Source organism: Lissotriton vulgaris, chromosome 3_1 (genome assembly GCF_964263255.1).
Source record: "Lissotriton vulgaris chromosome 3_1, aLisVul1.2, whole genome shotgun sequence".
NCBI classification, from domain to species: Eukaryota; Metazoa; Chordata; class Amphibia; order Caudata; family Salamandridae; genus Lissotriton; species Lissotriton vulgaris.
Window position 1 is genome coordinate 36,285,624 of NC_141689.1, and position 27,082 is coordinate 36,312,705.

Here is a 27,082-nt window from a genome sequence, read left to right on the forward strand (position 1 = left end):
CGAATCTTCTATCCATGGACAGCTCCAGCGCGTATACCCTTCCCGCCACCGTCGTACTGGAAACACTGGAGGCTCTTCATCTGCAGCTTCTCCATCTCTTGAAGGAGGTGTCTCAAGCAGAGTCCCTTCACCCCAGGAAAGAAGCTCCCTCAGTGACAACAGGACCCGATGGAGCTGGGCATGCAGCAGAAGGTAGGAGACTCATCTGGCTGGTAGATTTATGTAAACATATTTGTGCCTTAAGCTCTCATTCACCTGAAGGCATGTTGGCCCTACAAGTCCATGAAGTCAAGTGACAGGATGAATATAGCAGTGGGAAAATGATTTAGTCTTCTACATATGAGTTCAGTGTTTGAAATTTGGCGCTGCCAAAAGAAAACCATCACCAGAGCTGGAAGTCATTACTTTCTGGGAATTCCATAGGTCCTGCGGCACATTGGGCCCGTTGAATTCAAGGGACCCTAAACAAAAATTGAACGACCAAATATAGCAACTAGCCAAGAAAATAGTGAGTTATTAAATTGAGTATAAAAACAAGACTTGGACTGTATTAGGCCTGAGGACCCAAACAGAGGACCTGATTCACAAAGGGCCTCTTCTCTTTTGGCGGTGGCCCTGCAGCTGTGCCGGAGTCTCTGGACTTGGTGCAGAAACTCCGCAATGAGAATTCTCATTGTGGAGATTCCACCCTGAGTAGAGAGACACCCCACACTGTAGGCCCTCCGCCACTAGTGCAGAAGCCCATTGTGAATCAGGCCCATGGGTGTTGATCAGCACACATCGCTTATTCAGCAGCCAGAGCAGAGACCTAAATGTGATCAAACCCATCCAGCCTAAAGGCCAGATTCTGCAATCTTTGATGCCTGTTAAAGACTTTTGCAGGGATCAGAATCCAGACTGACCTTTTGTAGTCCAGAGCAAGGAGAAGAGGTGGGGCTGGGTCCTCCCTGCCTGCAAGACCCCAAGAAAGACATAAAAGAAGGGGAGACTTCACATGGTACTCGAGCTGGACTCACACAACCATACTCACCACAAACCCCTCTCCTGAACACCCCCTCTTTACCCTCCAGCTTAGGACAGGAGTGTGGCTGCATTCAGGCCTCAGAATGCTACGAGTGGGCCGGCTGTTTGTAAATGGAAAATTCTTCATGCTGCATCATTTTAGGGGAGATTGGGCTCTTACAACCCTAGATGCATTTGATTGCATGTGCCCGCGTCATGCACCAATGTCAGCCTGGCCTGGCTTCCCCAATGAGCCCCCGGAATTCCTCCCTCTCCCCAATTGATTCAAAAACCAGAACAGCGAGGTTGCGGTCTACACTCTACAGATCTTTACTGAGATGCACATATACATACCATAGAGCCCTGAGACAGTGGCGGCTAGACTCTGGATACCATAGAGCCCTGGGACAGTGGCGGCTAGACTCTGGATACCATAGAGCCCTGGGACAGTGGCGGCTAGACTCTGGATACCATAGAGCCCTGGGACAATGGCGGCTAGACTCTGGATACCATAGAGCCCTGGGACAGTGGCGGCTAGACTCTGGATACCGTAGAGCCCTGGGACAGTGGCGGCTAGACTCTGGATACCATAGAGCCCTGGGACAGTGGCGGCTAGACTCTGGATACCATAGAGCCCTGGGACAGTGGTGGCTTGACTCTGGATACCATAGAGCCCTGGGACAGTGGCGGCTAGACTCTGGATACCATAGAGCCCGGGGACAGTGGCGGCTAGACTCTGGATACCATAGAGCCCTGGGACAGTGGCGGCTAGACTCTGGATACCATAGAGCCCTGGGACAGTGGCGGCTAGGCTCTGGATACCATAGAGCCCTGGGACAGTGGTGGCTAGACTCTGGATACCATAGAGCCCTGGGACAGTGGCGGCTAGACTCTGGATACCATAGAGCCCTAGGACAATGGCGGCTAGACTCTGGATACCATAGAGCCCTGGGACAGTGGTGGCTAGACTCTGGATACCATAGAGCCCTGGGACAGTGGCGGCTAGACTCTGGATACCATAGAGCCCTAGGACAAAGGCGGCTAGACTCTGGATACCATAGAGCCCTGGGACAGTGGCGGCTAGACTCTGGATACCATAGAGCCCTGGGACAGTGGCGGCTAGACTCTGGATACCATAGAGCCCTGGGACAGTGGCGGCTAGACTCTGGATACCATAGAGCCCTGGGACAGTGGCGGCTAGACTCTGGATACCATAGAGCCCTGGGACAATGGTGGCTAGACTCTGGATACCATAGAGCCCTGGGACAGTGGTGGCTAGACTCTGGATACCGTAGAGCCCTGGGACAGTGGCGGCTAGACTCTGGATACCATAGAGCCCTGGGACAGTGGCGGCTAGACTCTGGATACCATAGAGCCCTGGGACAGTGGTGGCTAGACTCTGGATACCATAGAGCCCTGGGACAGTGGCGGCTAGACTCTGGATACCATAGAGCCCGGGGACAGTGGCGGCTAGACTCTGGATACTAGAGAGCCCTGGGACAGTGGCGGCTAGACTCTGGATACCATAGAGCCCTGGGACAGTGGCGGCTAGACTCTGGATACCATAGAGCCCTGGGACAGTGGCGGCTAGACTCTGGATACCATATTGCTCCATAAACCTGAAAAAACTGCTCTGGCCAGCCAAACTGATAGTATACAAAAGCTTTTCCCATGGGCTTATTGTTAAAATACAAACGTTTGCTCTGTGAATGCTTATTATCAACACTAGAACAACAGCTGTAACTTTGATGTGAAAAAGTAAACAATTATTCTCCAACTACACTATTTAGAGTCTCATATTTAATAAGATACACATCATTTTTATCACCATACACATATATAACATCACTTTAACCTTTTAATTTATATATATAATGTTACATTTTAACCTAACTATAACATCCCTTTAACCTTTCACTGAATTTCTAAGTTTTTTCCAATGTAAGTAGGTATAGTTAGGTGAAAATGTCAGTGATATTTTTGAATGGAAAAGCACTGAAATTCACCAGTTACAGTTAACTGAAGTAACTATAACTACACCCTTGCTGGCACTGCCTATGACCTCACATGTTACAGCACTCATGACATGCTGGATGGCATCACTGACGATATCTGAAATTAAATCATTGAAGTCAACACTGCATTTTAAGGGTGTGAATTATGGTTATTTCAGTTAACTATAGCTGGTGAATTTCATAGTTTTGTTAGGTTTAAAATGGTAAATTTGAACTGACATTTTCACCTAACTAAAACATCACTTCAGCCTTTGTCTCTTTCAGTGAATGTTTAGGGTATTTTCAATGTAAAGTAATATTGTATTACCATATGCAGCTATCTCAACCTCCACCGTGCACCGCCGTGTGGCTAGGGCCTGCACCTACCCCCCTGTGAGCAGCCTCACCCTGCCGCGCATGTCCCTTTGCCGTGGATGGCGTGGGTTGGCCGCATGGTCAACCGCCTGTCTGTAGCCAACCAACCACAAACACCCATGCCCTCTTATTTTTGTTTATGTTTTTCCAATCCTGCAGGACTCTCAGGAGAGCCAGCCTGACCCCTTTACTCACATGGAAACCCGCAGGATGGAGGCTATCCATAAAAACATTTTTTTATTTGGCCTGAGGTCACATTATGTTTTTTTTTTCAGGACACGGGAATGGAAATCCCGTGTCCTGTAATGGCTGCCCCAAAATTTTTCTTTATGTTACGGCCAGCCAATCAGAGCGCAAGCTCTTACAAGACTTGTGAAAGTGAAGCAACTGATGGGAAAAAAATGCCCCTTGGTCAATCAGATTTCTCTAATATTTTGAGTTGTCTGCCTGTGGGACTCCAGCACAACACCCACAAACCCAACCATGCAGATATCTATCCATTTTGTACCTTATTTTCATAAAAACTACTGAACGGATTTAGGTCAGATTGCAAAAAGCACACTTTCAGGGTGAAGATCTAGCTTTCTGCCAAATTGGGTATACATTCACTCCCACTTGACAGAGGACCCTGAATCTTTCAAGAAAGAAATTGAGGTGGATGAACATTTTTTGGGAGAGTTTTGTGAAGATTCGTCAAACAGCGCCACAATTATTAGCAAACCAAACAATTGAATTTCATATGGTACCTAGGTCCTAACTAAACAGTACATATACACATATTGGAATCACCTCTTCCAGCCTCACCTTCCGATTGGCATGCCGAACCGTTGTCTTAACCTTGCCTCTGTCTATTCACTGCAGATAGACCGGTTCCCACCTCAGGTCCCATCACCGAAGCACAGCTGGGCGACTTCTTGGTGTTTGTCCGTCGTGTCGTCTCAGTGAAAGCAGTGCACGGACACATGGATGTGTTCCAGTGGATCAAACCTCTGGTCAACATGGTGGCTGAGCGACGCCCCTCAGGTGAGCACACCGTACGCTCAGGGATAGAAAATGGGGAAGAATGCCAGAGGTGTGCATAAGGCATCCAGGAGAAGCATGAATAAGTGTTGTGTAAAATGTGTGCAACAGAAGTGAGTGAAAAGTGTGGGAGAGGTAGGTGCAAGAGTAATGTAGTGAAATATGCAAGTGTTGTGTGGAAGGTATGCAAAAACTGGGTACAGGAGGAATGAGTAAAAGTACAGTTGTTGAGGAAGAAACTGAACTCTTCTCCTGGGGAGTTTGGGGAGGTTTGCTCACCTCTGTGTTTGCTGCTTGAAGAAAGTGCATCTTGCTACCAAAGATAATGTTCATACAGATAGCTGGGATAGCTGGGACCAAATGCATCATCAGACACCACGTTGCACAGTGCACACCTTTGGCAGAAATCATCAAGCCAAGGTGAGTAGGACAAAGCAAATGGAGGAAGCATTTATGCAAAAAAGAAAAATGATTTTGTGTCTCCACCTGTGGAGAGGCAGGGATTAGCGGAAGAGTTAGTGTCTTATGTAAAAGAGACCTCAAATCTCACTGCCCTGCCCAGAATCTTCCCTTTTCACATTTTCTGCTCACAAAAGTTTGCTTTACTTTATTTAAAATCTCAGGCCTTTTGTTTCACTTGGATCAAAATATAATATATTTAGAATTGAAATGTAATACGTGCATACAATAACTCTATAGTATTTGTATACAAAAGTTGTTAGTGTCAAGCAGCTAGGTGTGATCATTTCTGCTAGTTTGTACCTATTCACATGGGGCAAGTGACCATACTCCCCTACCCCAGTCCTGCGGGTTTACTAACCCACCCTTAGTTCAGTCCAGGTAGAGAACGTGCCCGTGTAGGTGGTTCTTGGGTGCGTGTGCTTTCCAGGGCACGTGGTAATTCCAGTGGGACCATAGTAGAAGGGCAGAGGCTCTCGAAGGAAGAGTGAATGATTGCAGAGCTTTTGTGTCAAGATGAACTATATGTCTGCTTGAGAAGTGTCCTAAAACTTAGAAAATCAAGCCCTTTGTAAGCGCTGTTAAGTTGAAGGATGGTAAAATTATAGCACACCAAAATCTGATAGTTTATATATTTAGACTAGTTTCGTAAATGTTTACACTAAATAAATGTCAAGAAAGGGTTTATTTTAAATCATCCTATGATTTAGTTATTATATTAAATCATTGAGCAAATGAAATCACTCATAAAGTTTGAAACTGTGAAGAGACCTAATAAATGTTAATGTTAAAGAGACTTTTAAAGCACACGAATACCCTGGGGTGTCTTGGCGCTGAACTAGAGTAAGACCTTTAGACATGGACGAGGGGGAGATTATCTTGAAAACTGCCAAGTTTTTAGCTTTGTCCTAAAGGAGAGGAGAGAGTCAGCATCTCTCAAGTCAGCAGGAAGTATATTCCATAGTTTAGCAGCCCAATAGGCAGTGCTCCGACCTCCCCAACTCGCAGTTCGAATTCTAGGTATCGACATAAGTCTGGCATTTGTGGACCTTAGTTGTCTGCCTGGATGATACCACGAAAAGAGCTGTTTCAAAGGTACCTGTCCTGTCCCATTCAGAGTTTTATAGGCGAGACAGAGTACCTTGAATTTGACGCGTTGCACCACTGGCAGCCAATTGAGCCTCCGGATCTCTTCTTTAACAGATTGATGCCTTGGTATATTCAATAAGAGCCTGGCAGCAGAATTCTGCACCATCTGAAGCTTCCTTAGGTGTTGCTTCTGTAATCCAATATATAAACTGTTACAGTAATCTAACTTGGACAGCACCAAGGTAGTCACAATTGTTTTCCTAGGGTCATCGGGAATGTATGGCAAGACCTACTTGAGTTTCTTCAATAAGTAAAAAGAGGCTGAGACTGTTGCATTAGTTTGTTGTGCATAGGTGACATTGTTATCTGTCAGCACTCCAAGGTTTTTGGCCTTTTTTACTGGTTCAGGGGTCTGTCCTAATTCGGCTGGCCACCGCAGTCCCTCCGATTTAAGTGGGAGATTACCGAAGGTTACCACTTCGGTTTTATCCGAGTTAAGTTTGAAACAATGTCTTCCCATCCAGAGGCTAATTTCCCTGATGCAATGCTGAAACTGCAGTGCTGGGGACAATGTTTTTTTTATATACAGCGACAACAATCTGCGTATCGTCGGCATAAGATGTCAAATTAAAACCGAACTGCTGTATTAATAGAGCAAGGTCAGAGACATAAACATTGAACAACGAGGGACTGAGCGACGAGCCTTGAGGAACCCCACATGGCAATACATAGGGAGTAGCCTGATAATGGTCAAGGGACACTGTCTGTTTTCTGTTCATCAGAAAAGATGATAATAAAGCAAGGGCCTGGTCCTTTATCCCTATGTGTTCAAGGCGCATAAGCAAGGTACCATGGTGCACAGTATCAAAGGCCGCGGATAGATCAAGGAGAATCAGAACAGCGGCGCCACCCTTATCCATCACTGCTCTGATCTCCTCGGTGGCCTTGATAAGGCCCCCAACAGACCAGAGATACTCTGATGTATATATATTCTTCCAGATCTCCCCAACCACGCAGATCCTCAGCTTATAAAATGTTCAGAGCAACACTGATGCTCCCTCTATGACCATTTCTCATATCTCCAAAGCCCCGGTGTTAGCCGGGCAGGCTTCCACCGTTTTAGTACCTAAGGAAGGAAAAGATCCATTAGTACTTTAAAGCTTTTGCCCAATTTTATCTATCGATAGATAGATAGATAGATAGATAGATAGATAGATAGATAGATAGATAGATAGATAGATAGATAGATAGATAGATAGATAGATAGATAGATAGATAGATAGATAGAGTGAGGGCGATAGATAGATAGATAGATATATAGATATATAGATAGATAGATAGATAGATAGATAGATAGATAGATAGATAGATAGATAGATAGATAGATAGATAGATAGATAGATAGATAGATAGATAGATAGAGTGAGGGCGATAGATAGATAGATAGATATATAGATAGATAGATAGATAGATAGATAGATAGATAGATAGATAGATAGATAGAGTGAGGGCGATAGATAGATAGATATATAGATAGATAGATAGATAGATAGATAGATAGATAGATAGATAGATAGATAGATAGATAGATAGATAGATAGATAGATAGATAGATAGATAGATAGATAGATAGATAGAGTGAGGGCGATAGATAGATAGATAGATAGATAGATAGATAGATAGATAGATAGATAGATAGATAGATAGATAGATAGATAGATAGATAGATAGATAGATAGATATCAATATATTTTGTAAATCATATGCGATGAGTTGTGTGTAAGTCACAGTTTACTACCTGGAAGCTCCTGTTTTGCATGGTATTTGTCCTGTTTCACTATTGTTCTAGCCATTGCTTTATTTTCTTTCTTTCTTTTTAATTAATTAAAGATTTTGAAAGTGAAAAATAATGAAAAAGGGCTTGTGCTAGTTGAATAATATCACGCTCTGAGATGTCATGGCATTTGCTCAATAGTGTTCACATGTGAGATCAGTTTAAAGCTTGCGGTGTCTAGGACAAGGGATCTCAGCACACAGGAAACCTGTGGGCGATTCCTACCCTAACACTTTTGCCTACTTCTGTTTCAGAGGATACTTCACAGCGGGTGTAGGGTGATAGTGCTAGAGGGGTAGTATTTGCTCACAGATATATTCACATGTCTTCCTTCTATGGCTTCAGGGGCACCAGTGATTCAGACCCTCCGCTGCCGGATGTTGATGCTACACCTTCTTGAAGCTCTGCTTCCTGCCTGTTCCTCATCAGATGTTATTCCTGAGGTGAGATGACAACTGTTGGTGCTTCCCCTCCATTGAGCCACCCTCCCCGCCCACACCTTAGTGTTTCCATCTCCCTCATGGAACTTTCTTCAAGACCTAGTGGCACTGTTCTTTCTCGTCCATCACTAAGCGCTTTTCTCCTGGTTCGGATCCTGCATCTTCGGGCGTTACCAAACCAACCAGGACTGAGAGCTTCATATTCTTTTCTGTTTCATACACTTCAGACCCGTCTTGGTCCTGCTTACCTCTTGGTCTCCTTCCCTTCCCTTCACTCTCCCTCTTATTGTCAACTGATCGCAGTCTGGTGATACATCCCATTGAAGGTCATCATCCAACCCTTCCACAACTCAACAAATGCATCCTACAGGAACGCTGATTCACAATCAGATGCCAGCGGGGTTTGGAGAACCCTGAGTACCATCTCTCTTGACACCCTTAACATAATATAACATAACATAACATAACAGGTGTATTTGTAAAGCACACGATTACCCAAAGGTGTCTTGGTGCTGAATAACAGATGTTTATTGTTACCCAACTCAATGGTACTCATTTTATCGGCCTTTAAATGGATGAAAGGCTGAGTAAACCTACCGGGATTTGAACCTGTGACCATGAGGTCGAACACAGGCCCCTGTAGTGGATGCATTAGTCCACTGAGCCACCAGACCCGGCATAACCTGTGTCTGATAGAGGTGCACGGTGGCTGAGGTGAGGAAGATGTCTGGTTGGTGGTAGAGGGCTTGTACCCTCCACCAAAACTGCTGTATGATATTCAGATAGTTACAAGATACCACAGCTGATGACCACCAATAGATACAATCCAAGCCACCCACCAAGTATGATGGAACACCGCCATAGAAGACCAATCAAGCGGCACCATGGAGGCTCGCCAGACTTTAACATGTTTGCCCCACCAGAGAACTGTACTTGCTGTAACCCCAGCGGGGTTACTCCTGAACACAAACTGTTGGTAATCCCATCATCTCTCAATAATCGACTTCTCTCATTGTCCGAGGCTGGTCACCAGGGAGTAGTGAAAGCCATAAGCAGACTCAGAAGCAAAGTACCATTTCCCCAACTGGAGTACATGGCAGAAACGGTGATGAAGTATTGCCTACTGTGCCAGGCAGCCGGTTCACCTGATTCTTCGTCTCCTATCATCGCTGAGGATATTCCAACACCCCTCTGGGTTCAAGACATGGATGCCATTGACTCTGTTCCTGAGGGGAAACGTGTCCTAATTGTCATTAATGATTTATTAAGTGTTTGAAAGCTCGGTCGTATCAGCCACATCTGCTATGGGAATCATTCTAACCAATACGTTGCTTTAGGAGTTACAAACTTATAATGTGACTCCTTTTCAAATCTCAGACTTGGCAGATTACTTAACTTCGCTTAACAATAAACATGTTCAGATCACTACCTGGTGGGTTCTACATCAAAGATGAAGCCAGAACCTTCATGTGGACTTAAATTCATGGTACGGACAGAACTCTGAATGCCCGTATGCTCATTCCTGAGGGAATACCATAACACTACTCATCAGACCACAGGACATCCTCCCGCTGAACTCCGAACTGGCAGGACAGATGCCAACACCATCCATCATCACCGTCCGTGGCCTCAGATCCCACCTGATGATGAAGCCACCCAACGAAGACAGCAAGCAACAAAAACCCACCTGATGATGAATCCACCCAACGTAGACAGCAAAGCAACAAAAACCCACCTGATGATGAAGCCACCCAACGAAGACAGCAAGTAACAAAAACCCACCTGATGATGAAGCCACCCAATGAAGACAGCAAGTAACAAAAACTCACCTTATGATGAAGCCACAAAACGAAGACAGCAAAGCAGCAAAAACCCACCTGATGATGAAGCCACCCAACGAAGACAGCAAAGCAACAAAAACCCACCTGATGATGAAGCCACCCAATTAAGACAGCAAGCAACAAAAACCCACCTAATGATGAAGCCACCCAATGAAGACAGCAAGTAACAAAAACCCACCTGATGATGAAGCCACCCAATGAAGACAGCAAAGCAACAAACACCCACCTGATGATGAAGCCACCCAATGAAGACAGCAAGCAACAAAAACCCACCTGATGATGAAGCCACCCAATGAAGACAGCAAACAACAAAAACCCACCTGATGATGAAGCAAGCCACCCAATGAAGACAGCAAGCAACAAAAACCCACCTGATGATGAAGCCACCTAATGAAGACAGCAAGCAACTAAAACCCCACCTGATGATGAAGCCACCCAATGAAGACAGCAAGCAACAAAAACCCACCTGATGATGAAGCCACCCAACGTAGACAGCAAGCAACAAAAACCCACCTGGTGATGAAGCCACCCAAGGAAGACAGCAAGCAACAAAAACCCACCTGATGATGAAGCCACCCACTTTTTAACATCTACGTGTCGGACTTAGCGAGGGTAATCAAGAACTACCGGATGAGCCTTACCTCATACGCCGACGACACCCAATTGGTGATCGCTATCAAGAATGATGGTGAGGAGGTAGCTGCCAGGTTCCAAGAAGGTATGCTGGCCATCAAGGAATGGATGTCTGAGAATTGTTTGCGCCTCAACTCAGACAAAACTGAGGTAATGATCTTTGGAAAACTATCGCCACTGTGGCCCACCTCTTGGTGGCCGAGCCCACTCGGTGCCCCCCCAGAACCTGTGCAAAAGGTCAGGAATTTAGGAATAATATTCGACGACAATCTTAACTTCTCCAGCCATGCCAATCAGGTTGCGTCGTCTGCCTTCTATAAGCTCAAGGTCATCAGGAAAATCCTGCCCTATCTTCCCGAGAGTACTAGGAAAACGGTGGTGAGCTCCTTAGTACTCTCATCACTTGATTATTGCAATGGATTATTTGCAAATGCTCAGGCTCGGGTGGTGGCCAAACTGCAGCTTATACAAAATGCTGCCGCAAGGCTACTAGCTGGCATTCCCAAGTTCCAGTCCACCAAGCAAGCGATAAAAAACCTTCACTGGTTAACAGTAAGGAATCGCATTAGATTCAAGACTTTGTGTCTCACCTACAAAGCTCTTAAAGGTCTTGGACCAGCATTCCTCAAACAGAAACTCTCCTACTACCTACCGAAAAGATCCTTAAGATCTGAACAGAGACATCTATTGGTAGTGTCACGTACTAGGACGGTGACATGGGGCGACCGATGTTTCACTAACTCTGCAGCCAGACTCTGGAACACGCTTCCTAATGAAATAAAACTGGCACCCTCGCTTCTACAATTCAGAAAGCTGATAAAAACCTGGTTATTTGACCAATAAGCCGATCAGGATTACATTTTTTCTAGGGTAGACACATGCCTAATCTGAGATTTTCTGCTAAGTCACAGCGCCAAGACACCCACGGGTATATGCTGCGCTTTATAAATTTTTAAAATAAATAAATAAATAAATAAGACAGCAAGCAACAAAAACCCACCTGATGATGAAGCCACCCAATGAAGACAGCAAGCAACAAAAACCCACCTGATGATGAAGCCACCCAATGAAGACAGCAAGCAACAAAAACCCACCTGATGATGAAGCCACCCAATGAACACAGCAAAGCAACAAAAACCCACCTGATGATGAAGCCACCCAATGAAGACAGCAAGCAACAAAAACCCACCTGATGATGAAGCCACCCAATGAAGACAGCAAGTAACAAAAACCCACCTGATGATGAAGCCACCCAACGGAGACACCAAAGCAACAAAAACCCACCTGATGATGAAGCCACCCAATGAAGACAGCAAGCAACAAAAACCCACCTGATGATGAAGCCACCCAATGAAGACAGCAAGTAACAAAAACCCACCTGATGATGAAGCCACCCACCGAAGACAGCAAAGCAACAAAAACCCACCTGATGATGAAGCCACCCAATGAAGACAGCAAGCAACAAAAACCCACCTGATGATGAAGCCACCCAATGAAGACAGCAAGCAACAAAAACCCACCTGATGATGAAGCCACCTAATGAAGACAGCAAGCAACAAAAACCCACCTGATGATGAAGCCACCTAATGAAGACAGCAATCAACAAAAACCCACCTGATGATGAAGCCACCCAACGAAGACAGCAAGCAACAAAAACCCACCTGATGATGAAGCCACCCAACGTAGACAGCAAGCAACAAAAACCCACCTGATGATGAAGCCACCCAACGAAAACAGCAAGCAACAAAAACCCACCCACCTGATGATGAAGCCACCCAATGAAGACAGCAAGCAACAAAAACCCACCTGATGATGAAGCCACCCAATGAACACAGCAAAGCAACAAAAACCCACCTGATGATGAAGCCACCCAATGAAGACAGCAAGCAACAAAAACCCACCTGATGATGAAGCCACCCAATGAAGACAGCAAGCAACAAAAACCCACCTGATGATGAAGCCACCCAACGAAGACAGCAAGCAACAAAAACCCACCTGATGATGAAACCACCCAATGAAAACAGCAAGCAACAAAAACCCACCTGATGATGAAGCCATCCAACGAAGACAGCAAGCAACAAAAACCCACCTGATGATGAAGCCACCCAACGAAGACAGCAAGCAACAAAAACCCACCTGATGATGAAGCCACCCAACGAAGACAGCAAGTAACAAAAACCCGGCCAGTGCAAGCTGTCAGGCTTGAGTATTTGACATCAATGTAAGAGATCAGGTATTGATAAAGATCAGACTACCAAGAAAAACATTCAGACTCTCTCATGAACCCTGTGCATGGGTCGTATCAGATGTAATAGAAAGAGTGATAACGGCTCGCTTCAAGAGGTTGTTGTGAATGAGTGGAGTCTCAAAAGAGACCAAGACGGATTAAGCTAAGACTAACTCGTCTCTCATTGTCAAGAGGATTATCTGGCCACAGAGCCCTCTCCTTGGTGTCTAAGTCAAGCAGCATCTGACCCCCCATCTCCTGTGACTCCTGCAATGTGACTTTTTCCCTGACCCAGATGACTCTAAAAGGGTTTGTGCCACCCTTAGTCCTTCACTAACCGTAACTAATCAATCTAGCCTGGCTGTGCCTTCCCGGAAACATCAAGACTTTGCTCGTTAGAACTTTAGAAGCCTAGAACTCTGTTGATTTTTAATGTACGGCTTGGTTGTTTTGTATAGGGGAGGTATGTAGTGTCGGGTGTGTGGACTAGCCACGGAAACACACCGTGATGGTCCATTCTCTGTATTGTCCATGATGCAAGTATTCTGTTAAATAAAAGAGCCCCCTGCGTGCATCAGGAACTTGGAAGGGCAAAGCAGACAAGCAACCCGCTATGTTTGTCATGTTTTGTCCTATTCTCCTAATTCCCCTCACATTGTCCTGAAATGTTTCAGGCATTGCCCACTACAGTGCCTAGAGGCAGGATATGCAGACTGCGTTGTACAAGCATTACCATAAAATTGAATTCACCGCTACCCACAAGAGTGATGAGGTGACGAGAGCTGTGTGGAAGTGATGGTGTTCACCCTGGTAGTGGGCGCAGACACCCACTTTGAGACTTAGAGACTGAAACGTCTAGCATCCTAAAGGTACTTAGCCGAAGTATCCCCAGTGTTCAATAACTCTAACCTCCCATGGAACAGACCAATGGGTCTTGGGGTATGGCACATCTACTGCGGCTCTTTCTCTGTCCCTCATATCTCACTCTCAGCAGTTCATCCGCCATCTTTACTTTTCCGTTTCTTCCAGTTGTGATACATATGACCTTAAAGCCACACCTTTTAAATGTTAAAGTTCCCTTAATCTGCCTGTTTCTTTATTCCAATGAGAGTTTTTACTAAATGTGTTGTACTTTGTTATGTCCTACAATGTGTTCATTCATGTTTGTTAAGGTTGGTTTTTCTCATTTCTCTTCCTTTTCAGATGGTGGAGAAGTTGTTTGAGGTTGTGTCAGGCTGCGTGTGGATCGAACCCTTTGCTGTAGCTAAAAAGCTGAGGAAAGCATCAGCTGCCGCTGTGATGGTAAGGCGCCTCTATGTTCACATTTTAGACAATGCATCAAATCATTTATTCGGACGCCATCACCCTTTGCCTTTGGTTCTAAATGTATGGGGAAGGTTGGGATGAAACCGATGGTATCAACCAGATAACTGGAAGAGAAATAACCCCTCATTGCCTTAACGAAAGGAACATGTGACCACCAAAACTATTAAAATGGTGTGGTGCCCTTGGTTTCCATCCATCAGTCTGCACCAAAACCTGCATGGTTTCTGCATATGCTTGACATTTCATTACCAACATCATTTAACTATAAAAATGCAACACATCCGTGAGGTATAAAGGCTTCAACCCATTTGAACATTCAGAGGGTTATATTTTAATTGAATGACAGCAATGCATTTCAATGAGGAAATTGTTAATGCTGAAACTGGTCGAATGTCAGCTGTATTATAATGATTAGTGATAAGAGCACAGCCTGGAGCCCCCAACCCTATATTTTTTTAAATCTGTTTTATGTGTAATTGGTCCTGAGGAAGGTGCCCCCTAAGAAAATTAAACCACCGAAACTTATATCACATTTCATTAGGACTACTGGCCCTTTGTCTATAGTATTACACCTTTGAACAAGAATAGACTGTTCAGTGTTTCAAATCAAATGTATGCATTCGTGTGTTTATTTATTTTAGTGAGAGACCATTTTATATATGTTTTAACTATTCCTGGTAGCATCAGATGACATAGTTTAATTTGTGTAATGAAATGTTGTTTTTCTCCACATCTGTACTTTCAACTTATTGAAATAATTAAATTGCAATCTATCTTGCATGAATATCTTTTTCATGCTGTGAATTTGTGCAGATTGTTCATTGTATGTAATAGATCCTTAAGTAAAATATAGAGTAGGCGCATTATGCTTATCTGAGTCAGTGAGGTTTCTCTTTATCTTTCTTGCTTTGTGTTTCCCCTATTTTGTTGTCATTTTTGGGGGGTTCCTTACACGCATCTGTCAATCTGACAGTCATCCCAGTATATCATTGTGTCTAATGTTAAAGACTGGAACACCTGATCCTCGGTCCAACAGAGACAATACTGATCCTCACACCTTTTGTATTACCCTTAATGTCATCTCACCAGGACCTTTCGCTAATGGTCTCACAGCCTCACACACATAGGCGTCCCTGCTTGATGCTGGTGCGGGGTCTGGTGGCTCCTTGGATTAATTCATCCACTCCAGGGATAGGTTTTTAAATTCATGGTCTCTGGTTCATATCCTGATGGGTCCACTCAGCCTTTCACCAACAAGAGAGCCATCAAATGAAGGCCTTTGAGTTGGGCACCAATAAACATCTCTTTTTAAAGACCATGATCACCCTAAGTGGTGAACGCGTGATCACAAATACAACTTATGTTGCACTGATCCATACCTGGATAGGGATAATTATAGGGACATGTATCATGAAGTTGTTCTTACTTCTTTCGGAGGCCAACAGTGGGGCATTTACTCATTATTAGTGGCATCCATGCTCTGCCAAGAGCAAGAGCAGCTCAACTCAGTCTATAGCTAAATCTTCATATTTTAAAGGTCCAACGAGCCCAGACTCATATTTCTAAAACGAAAAGTATGAAAATCTGACTCATTCCTATCTCTATAGACTTAAAATGATATATGCCCCTTCGAGCTTGAATCCCTACATAGAAAGTTGTTTGGGGGATATGGGGAACAATGAAGGGTCTGACACAGTTTCCCTGCCTCTTCCTAACAAAGATATTTCGTATTAGTAAATGAGACAGCACAATAAGCAGCATATGTTGGTTTTCTTTTTGCTACAATCAGGGATCTTACCATTCCTTTAGCAACACACCACTCACTTTTCAGATTGGAAGAGGTAGAATGATCTAGGACCATCTGAGATGAATGCTTTTTTTGGGAAAGGTACATTTCACACTGATATCTAGGCATCCATGCCAACATATCTGTGGAATCCTTCAAGAAATGACTGTTACTGTAGGCTACTCATTGTGGAGGGGTGAAATCCAACTCAAGCTGGAGCCACAATCCTTGTCAGGGTAAAGTCAAAAGCAAACCCCAAATTAACCTGTGCTCAACCCTTTGATAGCTTGGCACAAAGCTTCGACACAGTCTCCGACTATACATTCATCTACTGACTGTGCGTGATCAGAATGACAGATGAGGGCTCAAATGGAAGCTATCTTTTCTCACAGGGTCCATCCAGAGGCCCTGTGTCTCCCCCTTCACCTCTCAACCAAAGCACACCATATGCGGCGTCCTTCAAGGCTCATCCCTCAGCCCAACCCTCTTCAACATCTACATGACACCACCCGCAGACCTCAAAGGACGGACATTGTAACCGGTGGCGCCCAGCTGGTGAGACGCCCGCATTTCGGGACCTTATTCAACGGCAGCTCAAACTCATCGGATGGTATCAGTTCGGACATTAGAGACATGTAAACGGAACGTAGATCCCTTTATTAAATGGCGACCGGCACCCGCTAACCACATTTCGGGACAGTGGCAATTCCTTTAATAGATACAGCGTCACTGCGAAAAGTGCTGAAACAGCGCATGTTACATACAAGACCCGTTTACATGCTTTTTGTCCAGTGAGGCTCCGATTCTTATTATTCAGATAGAGATTGAGGTTGCCGATAAAACAAGTAGACGGCTTTGAATACTTCAAAAGGGATCTATATATACAAACGTCTGACCCATCTCAGCCCGTATTGAGTCCACAGAATTTACCCTAGAAATGACATAATTATTTCCTGTAGAAATAATCAAGCAGCCTAATAATCCATCATGAGACATCAAGGTTTTAAATTATAGATGTACATGGCATCCTGATGAAGGCTCCAGTCGAAACGAGCGTAAGAATTATTGTATAGAAAAGCCATGCTTCAAATCATGTTGTTCTTATTTCTAGTAGCATTTTGCACTTTGTATATGATTCAGTGAATGTTTAATGAACTTTAGAATAGAAAACAAATTATTGTATCCTCTGTAACAAAACAATTGAAGCAACTATTCTTGCTAATAATTTTGCAATATTTGATACTGAGGTTACTGCTATTTTGTATGTATTTCAATATGACTAATTTATAAAAAATCATCAATAAAAAATGTATATTTTTGTAACAAATGGTACATGTATGTCACTTTGTGTATGCTCTTCAGGTCCGCTAAGATAATTTTCATGTTCCTAAATTGTTCTTGATCGCAAGTCATTGATACACACTGTTTTAGGAACTACCGTCAGGGGTACCCTTTTCTTTACAAACACCACCCACAGTCATCTTCAGAACCCATGCACACACAAGGAGATGATGGACAGAGCGCTGAAACTTTTCAAACATTCATCCCCAGTCACAGATCTGGGTTGAATCCATCATAATTCTTTAGCTCACTTCGCCACCCCAGTTCAGACACAGCTGTATGCAAATCAATCTTGACCTTATGCCTCATGGGAACAGTCTAGACCGAACTGCCAACCCAGGTCTTCCCTGGACTGGAAACAAGCATCCTGGGACAGGTTTACGGGTAGCACCCCTCATCAGCCAGGCTAGCTTGAATCCAGTGGCAAAGTGAGCAAGCCCACGGCATCAACATAATCCCCTATGATACCCAGCTCATCCTTTCGCTCTCACCAGACCTCACCACAATGAAGATCACAACTGTATGAAGAACGTCTCTGTGTGGATGAAGAACAACTTTTTGAAACTCAACACAGACAAAATGGAAGTACTGATCTTCGGCAGACACACCTCCCTCTGAAATGACTCCTGAGAGGGCCATCGGAAGTCGGATCCACCCTAGACCCTAGTCCGAAAGACCATGCCTGCAACCTCCACATCATCCTGGACAGCAAACTTTTCATGAAACCTCAGGTCAATGCTCTCTCCTCAGTCTGTTTCCACACTCTCCACGTGCTCCGCAAAGTCGTCAAGTGGCTCCCCATCAGCACCAGGAAAACTGTGAAGCAGGCCCTCATCACCAGCCGGTTGAACTATGGCAATGCACTCTATGCAGGCACCACCACTGAACTCATGAGAAGGCTCCAGACCATCTAGAACGCAGCAGCCAGACTGATCCTCAACCTGCCAAAGAGGACCCACATCACCCAGCACCTGTAATAGCTCCCCTGGCTCCCCATCCAGAAAAAATGGGAATTCAAGCTTCTGACCCACACCTACAAAGCCCTCCATGACCAAGGACTACATGAACCACCACCTGATTTTCCACCTACCTCCCAGCAGTGCTTAAATTGAGCCAGTGGTTGCCAGGTAGGTCGCTGCCCCCCGCTGCAGCTCCGCCAGCGCCTGAGTGCCCCTGTGCCCAGTTGCCTCAACTGCTCCTTGGTGCCCTTTTTCCTCCTGTTCCTCGCTCCCTGCCAGAGTTCCCACCCCCCGCGCCCATTCGCTCACCCTGCCACCCGCCTCCCGCCTCCCAGCTGTTCCTCCCTCCCACCTCCCCATAAAATGGCAGCCGCTGCGCGATGAGGAGAGCGGCCCTTGACCTTGCCAGGTGGGTCACTCGCCCCCGCTGCAGCGCTGCCAGCGCCTGAGTGCCCCTGTGCCCAGTTGCCTCAGCTGCTTCTTGGTGCCCTTTTTCCTCCTGTTCCTCGCTCCCTGCTGCAGCTCCCGCCACTGCTGCCCCTGCGGCCCGCCCCCCACGCCCATTCGTCGCCCCTGCCACCCGCCTCCCAGCTGCTCCTCCCTCCCACCTCCCCATAAAATGGCGACCGCTGTGCGGCTGCACCACTGGCGCGCCAAAGGCACGCCTAAGGCAAGCCCGTTTGTGCCCGTCCATGCCTGGACCGCGCCCAGCGCCAGAACCCTTGGCCCCCGGACGAGCCGTGATGACCGCCTCCGATGCGATGCCAGCACCCTTATCGCTCTCAACCCAGGACAAACCCCCACCTGCTGCAGGGCCTCCACCCCGATCACACCTCCCTGCGGACCCTCCCTCGCTCCGCCCCCCTCCACTCTCCATTTATGACAGATGTCCCAACGCGCAGCGTCCACGCGCTGCGGCCGCGCCCCAGTTGCGCCGAAGGTGCGCCAAAGGTAAGCCCGTCTACGCCCGTCCGCGCCTGGACCGCGCCCAACGCCTATCCCCCTGGTCCCCGTACCACCCACCCCACCCGCATTACATACGACGCCTCCACCCTCTTAGCCCTAAACCCCGGCCGACTCCCCAACTGCGCCCAAGCCGCTCCTGGACACACCCATGGACCCTTCACATGCAACTCCTGCAAGTATGACGGCACCAAGACCAACTCCTCATCCTCTAACACCAAACAGAGATCTGACACCAACCACCTAAAATGCATCCTGGTCAACACCCGCTCGGTCCACAGACACGCCATCGACCTTTGGAATCTACTAGACACCATCTCTCCGGACGTCGCCTTCCTAACAGAAACATGGATGAACGCCACCTCAGCCCCAGACATCACCATTGCCATCCCGGAAGGATACAAGATCATCCGAAAAGACCGCACCTACCAAACAGGAGGAGGCATCGCTATCGTCCATAAGAACTCCATCCGCATCTCAACCAGCTCAGACGTCAACCTCGCTAGTTCCGAACACCTTCACTTCCAGATCCACACCGACCCCAAGACCACACTCAGAGGCACCCTCCTCTACAGGCCACCAGGACCCCGTGCACAATTCAGTGAAGACTTCACTGACTTTATCACCCCACACGCCCTCCCCTCCGAGGACTACATTTTATTGGGAGACCTCAATTTTCACCTGGAAAAGAGCAACGACAGCAACGCCACCACCCTTCTGGACAATCTCGCCAACCTCGGACTCAAACAACTTGTTAATACCCCCACTCACTACGCAGGTCACACACTCGACCCTATTTTCACCTCCAGCAAACATATCTCCTTCAGCCACACCACAGCTCTCCATTGGACGGACCACAGCTGCGTTCACTTTGTCTACAAAAAGACCACAACCCACAACCATCCTCAACCTACTCTGCGAAGAAACTGGAACAAAATCACCATCGACCAGATCTCCTCATCACTTCTTCAAAACCCCCCTGCCCACTCTTCGAACCCCAACCAAGCAGCCATTAACCTCACTCAATGGCTAACCAACAGCGCCGACAACCTAGCACCTTTGAAAAAACGTCAAATCAAACTAGGCAGCAAAAACGCCCCCTGGTTCAACGATGATCTTAAGAAATCCAAGAAACTCTGTCGCTCCCTTGAGAAGGCCTGGAAAAAAAACCCAAACACCAGCACCAGGGACACCTTCAAAAACGCCACCCGCATACACCACCAACTGATCCGGACTGCCAAGAAAGCTGCATTCAAAGACCGACTAGACAACAACGCCCACAACAGCAAGGAATTATTCATTTACTAACCCCACTGCCAACTCCAACGACATCACTCCCTCTCAAACCCTTTGCGACTCCCTAGCTTCATTCTTCCACGAAAAAATCGCAGACATCCACAACAGCTTCGACAACCAACACGGAGACCAACCCACCCAACCTTCTGCCGCACCTACACCTCCCTTGAACATCCTTAATGACTGGAACCCAATCTCCACTGAGGACACCATCCGCCTGATGAACTCCATCCACTCAGGATCCCCCACAGACCCTTTCCCTCACCACATCTTCAACAAAGCAGACTCCATCATAGCACCACACCTCCGAGACGTCATCAACTGCTCCCTCAACTCTGCCACCTTCCCGGAAAGCTGGAAACACGCCGAACTCAGCGCCCTTCTGAAAAAACCCACAGCTGACCCCACCGAACTCAAAAACTACTGCCCCATCTCGCTCCTTCCATTCCCGGCCAAAGTCATCGAGAAAGCTGTCAACAACCAGCTCGCCGCCTTCCTCGAAACCAACAAATCCCTCGACTCCTCACAGTCCGGCTTCCGAGCCAAACACAGCACTGAGACCGCACTCATCGCAGCAACAGACGACATTTGAACTCTACTGGACAATGGAGACACAGTCGCCCTCATCCTCCTCGACCTCTCCGCAGCCTTCAACACAGTCTGTCACAGCACCCTGTTACAACGCCTCAAAAACATCGGAATCCAAGGAAAAGCACTGGAATGGATCACCTCGTTCCTTGCCGGAAGAACTCAGAGAGTACGCCTTTCACCATTCAAGTCAGAGGCCACTGAAGTCATTTGCGGCGTGCCACAAGGATCTTCACTCAGTCCCACCCTCTTCAACGTATACATGAGCCCCCTCGCGGCCATCGTACGCCAACACAACCTCAACATCATCTCCTACGCTGATGACACTCAACTGATTCTCTCACTCACCAAAGACCCTAACTCCGCCAAAACCAACCTTCATGAAGGAATGAAAGAAGTAGCCGAGTGGATGAAGCACAGCCGTCTGAAACTGAACTCAGACAAAACAGAAGTCCTTATCTTAGGTACCTCCCCCTCCACCTGGGATGACTCTTGGTGGCCAGAGGCCCTTTGGGAAAGCACCCATCCCGACGGACCACGCACGGAACATGGGCGTCATCCTGGACTCCTCACTCTCGATGACCAGACAAGTCAACGCCGTCTCATCATCTTGTTTCAACATTCTTCGCATGCTCAAAAAAACATTTCGCTGGATCCCCACGAAACCAGAAAAACGGTCACCCACGCACTGGTTACAAGCCGCCTGGACTACGGAAACACCCTATACGCCGGCACCACCGCAAAACTTCAGAAAAAACTCCAACGCATCCAGAACGCATCAGCCAGACTCATACTAGACATCCCGTGTAAAGACCACATTTCTGGTCACCTGAAAAACCTCCACTGGCTCCCCGTTAATAAGAGGATAACATTCCGCCTCCTAACCCACGCACACAAAGCACTTTACGAACTTGGACCCGAATGCCTCAACACACGACTTTCCTTCTACACCCCCTCCCGCCAACTACGCTCTTCCAACCAAGCCCTTGCTGCTGTACCTCGCATCAACAAAACCACCATGGGAGGAAGATCCTTCTCCTACCTGGCGGCTAAAACCTGGAACTCACTTCCCACTCACCTTCGCCTCACTCAGAACCACCTAGCATTCAGAAAGCAACTTAAAACCTGGATATTCGACAAGTAATTCCCCACCCTTCTTCAAGCGCCTTGAGACCCTCTGGGTATGTAGCGCGCTATATAAATTAATTGACTTGACTTGACTTGAAGCGCACCCACGGTCCCTTTGCCTGCCAGAACTGCAGCTTCTCCTGCATCGAAGACGCAGAGACACCCGCCACGACAAAACACAACCAGCTCCCTTGCATCCTGATTAACACCCGCTGCGCACGCAAACACGCCGTCGAGCTCTGGGACCGACTCGACACCGCATCTCCAGACGTTACCTTCCTGACCGAGACCTGGATGAACTAAGCATCCTCCCAAGACATCGCAATAGCCATCCCCGCAGAGACCGCACAAACGGAGTCGGAGGAGGAATCGCCATCGTCCACAAGAAGACCATCAGGGTCTCAACAAACACAGACGACACTCTCAGCACCGACGAACACATGCACTTCCAGATCCACAGGGACCCCAAGACCACCCTAAGAGGCACCCTTGTCTACAGACCACCCGGACCCAACCACAATTCTGCGACACCATCGCCAACTTCATCATCACACGCGCACTGACCTCCACCAACTACATCCTCCTCGGAGACCTGAACTTCCATCTGGAGAACAACAACGACAGCAACTCCTCCACCCTGATAGACAACCTTGCCAACCTCAGACTGGAACAGCTCGTCACGACGCCGACCCACATCGCCGGACACACGCTCAACGCCATTGTCTCCTCAAGCCCACACGTCTTCTTCAGCCACGTCTCCAAACCCACCTGGACCGACCACCTCTGCATCCACTTCACCTTCCGGAAACCAGTCGCACATCATCGCACCCTACAGATCCCCCGTCGTTGCTGGGAAAAAATCACTGAAGTAGAGCTACAGACAAACCTCGCACTCAACCCACCGACCAACACCTCCAACCCCGACGATGGCGCGTGCACCCTCAGACGATGGATGGACGACTGCGCAAACACCTTAGCCCCGCTGAAAAAACAAACCCTCAAAGAAACTAGCAAGAGAGCAAACTTTTTCATCCCGGAACTCCTAGTGTCTAAGCGCACCTGCCGGAAGATGGAGAACATATGGAACAGCGAGAAGTCGCTCGGCAGCCGCGCAGCCCACAAAGACGCCATCCGCAACCACCACCACCTCATCAGGACCCCCAAGTGGAACTCCTTCAAAGACCGCCTCAACAACAACGCACACAACAGCAAGGAGCTCTTCAACGTCATGAAGGAACTCTCCAACCCCAGCTCCAACGCAAACGACATCCCGCCATCGCAAGCCCTGTGCGACTCCCTCGCCACCTTCTTCCACCGCAAGATCGCCAACATCCACAACAGCTTCAACCCCTGGATGACCCCTACAGGCCCCAACACGCAGGAACGTTAGATTTGAAGACACAATCAAGACCATGGGCACAATCCACTTCCGCTCACCATTTGACACTTTTCCTCATCACATCTTCAACAAAGCCAGCAGCTCCATCGCCCCCCACCTACGCAACATCATCAACCTCTCCTTCGAGACCGTGACCTTCCCTGAGAGCTGGAAACACGCCGAGATCAACGCCCTACTGAAGAAACCCAAGGCGGACCCGAGCGAACTGAAAAACTTCCGGCCCATCTCCCTGCTTCCGTTCCCAGCTAAGGTCATCGAGAAGATAGTCAACATCCAGCTCACCCGTTACCTCGAAGACAACAGCATCCTGGACCCCTCCCAGTCAGGTTTCCGCAGCAACCTTAGCACAGCACCGAGACCGCCCTCATCACCGCCACAGACGACATCAGGATCCTGTTGGGACAACAGCGAGACGGGGGCCCTCATCCTTCTGGACCTCTCTGCCGCCTTCAACACCATCTGCCAAAGCACACAACGCACACAACTCCACGACGCAGGGATCCGAGACAAGGCCCTGGACTGGACCTCCTCCTTACTCTCCGGCAGAACCCAGAGAGTCCGTCTCCCCCCGTTCCTATCTGAAGCCTCCGAGATCATCTGCTGCGTCCCGCAGGGATCCTCCGTCAGCCCGACGCTTTTCAACGTCTACATGGCGCCTCTCGCACGCATCGTCCGACAGCACGACCTCAACATAATCTCCTACGCAGACGACACACAACTGATCCTCTCCATCACCAAGGACTCCCCTCACCGCCAAATCCAACCTCCACCAGGGAATGAAGGCCGTCACCGAATGGATGGAGCATAGCCGCCTGAAACTGAACACAGACAAGACGGAGATCCTTATCCTCTGGCCTAACCACTCAGGATGGGACGACTCCTGGTGGCCCACATCTCCTGGGACACCCCCCCGCACCCACCACCCATGCACGCAACCTGGGAGTCATCCTCGACTCGAAACTCCAGTCACCCAGGCCCTAGTCAGCAGCAGACTGGACTACGGAAACGCCCTCTACGCCGGAGCCCCGACCAAGCTCATCAAAAGGCTGCAAAGAATGCAGAAGGCCTCTGCACGCCTGATCCTCGAAGTCCTGCACCGCAACCACATCAACCCCCACCTGAGGAACATGCACTGGTTCCCTGTCAACAAAAGAATCTTCTTCAAGCTCCTGATCCACGCACACAAGGCACTCCACAAGACCGGCCCAGCCTATCTCAACAGCTGACTCTCCTTCTACGTACCCAACAGGAAACTCTGGTCTGCAGGACTCTCCCTGGCTACCGTCTCACGCATCCGTAAAACCACAGCCGGGGGCCAATCCTACTCCCGCCGCACTGCCAAGACCTGGAACACCCTCCCACTCATCCTACGACAAACCGAAGACCTTCTAAGCTTCAGGAGACAACTCAAGACCTGGCTGTTCGACCAATAGCAACAGCACCACCCTCCTCCCCTCCCTCCAGTGCCTTGAAACCCTTGCGGGTTTACAAATTATTTGATTGATTGATCAGCACTGGCACTTAATCATCAACACCGGCGCTTGAGCTCCAGTAAAGAACCTGTTCGGTTTTGGTGGACACAGGGAGATTAAGTGATTGGCCCAGAATCACAGGATGTTGAGCCGATGCTGAGATTTGAACATGGTTCTCCAGGTCCGAAGTCAGCAGCTCTGGCTATTACACCACATATCCTCCCCACTTGTAGGGATTGTTGATTCTGGTTTAGGCAGCGCTAACAGAAGAAATGGGCTGATCGATGCTGCTCCTTACGAGAGCCTAGGCACTTCTTTTATTACAAATGAACCACTGCTCACCTCACTCTCGCACAGATACCACGCATCCGCTCCTGCTGCATCAGAGCACGCTCTTTCTCCCACCTCACCGCCAAGTCCTGGCACACCCTTCCCCTCCATCTCCGTACTTCACCCTCGCTGACCCGCTTCAAGAAGGGACTGAAGACCCGGCTCTTCGACTGACACCTCAGCACAGCATCTAGATACCCTGTCGGGTGATAAGCAGCGTTCTATAAGTACCTCTAGATTGATTGATTGAGTCAGGCTTAACATAGAGGCAATGTGTTAAGTATTAATGCCCCACTTCAAACAGTAATAAAGTCAAAACACAGCACAAGAAAAATCCACACCAATTTAGATATTTTAATAATGAAATGAAGACTAAAAAGACAAAAATCTGATTAGTAGAACTGGAGATATGCAGGCCATGATCTCTGATGCCTTTGGAAACAAGAGGTTGTCATGTTTCTTGACAGTCGTTGTCAATTTATGGTCTAGGCCAATTCTTCAGGACCAAAAATAGAGTAATCTATTCTACTCAATGTTTGTAACCAGAGGTGTATGGCATGTAATCCAAACAGTGGAGTATCCAAGATAGTATACCTTCAGAACCTGATTAGGCTGACCTTTAGAGCCTAAATCAAGGGAGTCCGGAGAGACACGCTATATTTTAGCGTAGTCGTCCTGGAGACATTCGCGTGCCAACCTACCGCATCTCCAGCGCCTCGGGTGTCCCACTTTTCTGCACATTTTCTAGACATCAGGACCGGATTAATGTGGTTCTTTTTCAAATGTCCTTCTCAAGTTGCCCCTAACAGGTTGGATCCCAGAGCACCAACAACAAGCTGCGTTCATGCTGATTACGACGACAAGATGATAGCATTATATATTAGTTTGTTCTGCTGTCGAACAGAAATTCAAGTCAGTGATGGAGGAATGAGCAATGAGGGGTACAACTGGGGTACAGAACTCGAACCTGGCTTCTGGATACATAAAGTATGAACCCTAGTCACCTCTATTCCCTTCCCCTTTCTGTTCCTTCTACTTTACACATCTCTTCACCTTCCATTCAGGATGTAAGCCAGCCCAGAGCTGCTCATGTTTTTTTGATCCTTTATGTTATTCTGCAGGATATTCTGTTTCAGGTTCAGAATGTGCTTCCTGTTTTGTTTTGTCTAGAATATTTAAAACTATGCATTTTTCTGGATTTTGTTATAACTCTATGTTAATGATTTTTTCTAGGGATAGACAAAGGGGCCATATATGTCTCATATATTACATCTTTAAATCTTATGCCTTTCCAATCTTTGCTGTGCTTTGCAGGGTTCCACAGTGGAGACTGAAGATGCCATTGATATTCCTGACGTCTCTTTTGAGCCAAATAAGCTCCTCTCCTGCAGTCTCGAGAGCGGAAACGTGCTGGCGCATTCATCTGGCGGGAAAGGATACGGGCTGGCCCGGTCCGCCATTACGTCTGGCTGCTTTACGTGGAAGGTATGTGAGGCGATCAGGAGTGTGAGTATGAGAGAAGGAACCAAATCACAATGTGGACCTCATGACAGTGCTTAATGTGTAACAAAAGAAGGTTC

At 47.4% G+C, this 27,082-nt stretch overlaps 1 protein-coding gene across 1 annotated transcript in view; it reads left to right on the forward strand.

The window, feature by feature from the left end:
- Positions 1–27,082, forward strand: part of LOC147725878 (putative E3 ubiquitin-protein ligase HERC1) — a 1,064,842-nt gene that overhangs the window by 397,023 nt on the left and 640,737 nt on the right. Inside the window, exons 25-29 of the mRNA XM_086963380.1 lie at positions 23–192; positions 4,233–4,394; positions 8,119–8,216; positions 14,118–14,216; positions 26,805–26,987. Coding sequence (XP_086819506.1) covers positions 23–192; positions 4,233–4,394; positions 8,119–8,216; positions 14,118–14,216; positions 26,805–26,987 — 712 coding nt within the window. The remainder of the gene's footprint in view (positions 1–22; positions 193–4,232; positions 4,395–8,118; positions 8,217–14,117; positions 14,217–26,804; positions 26,988–27,082) is intronic.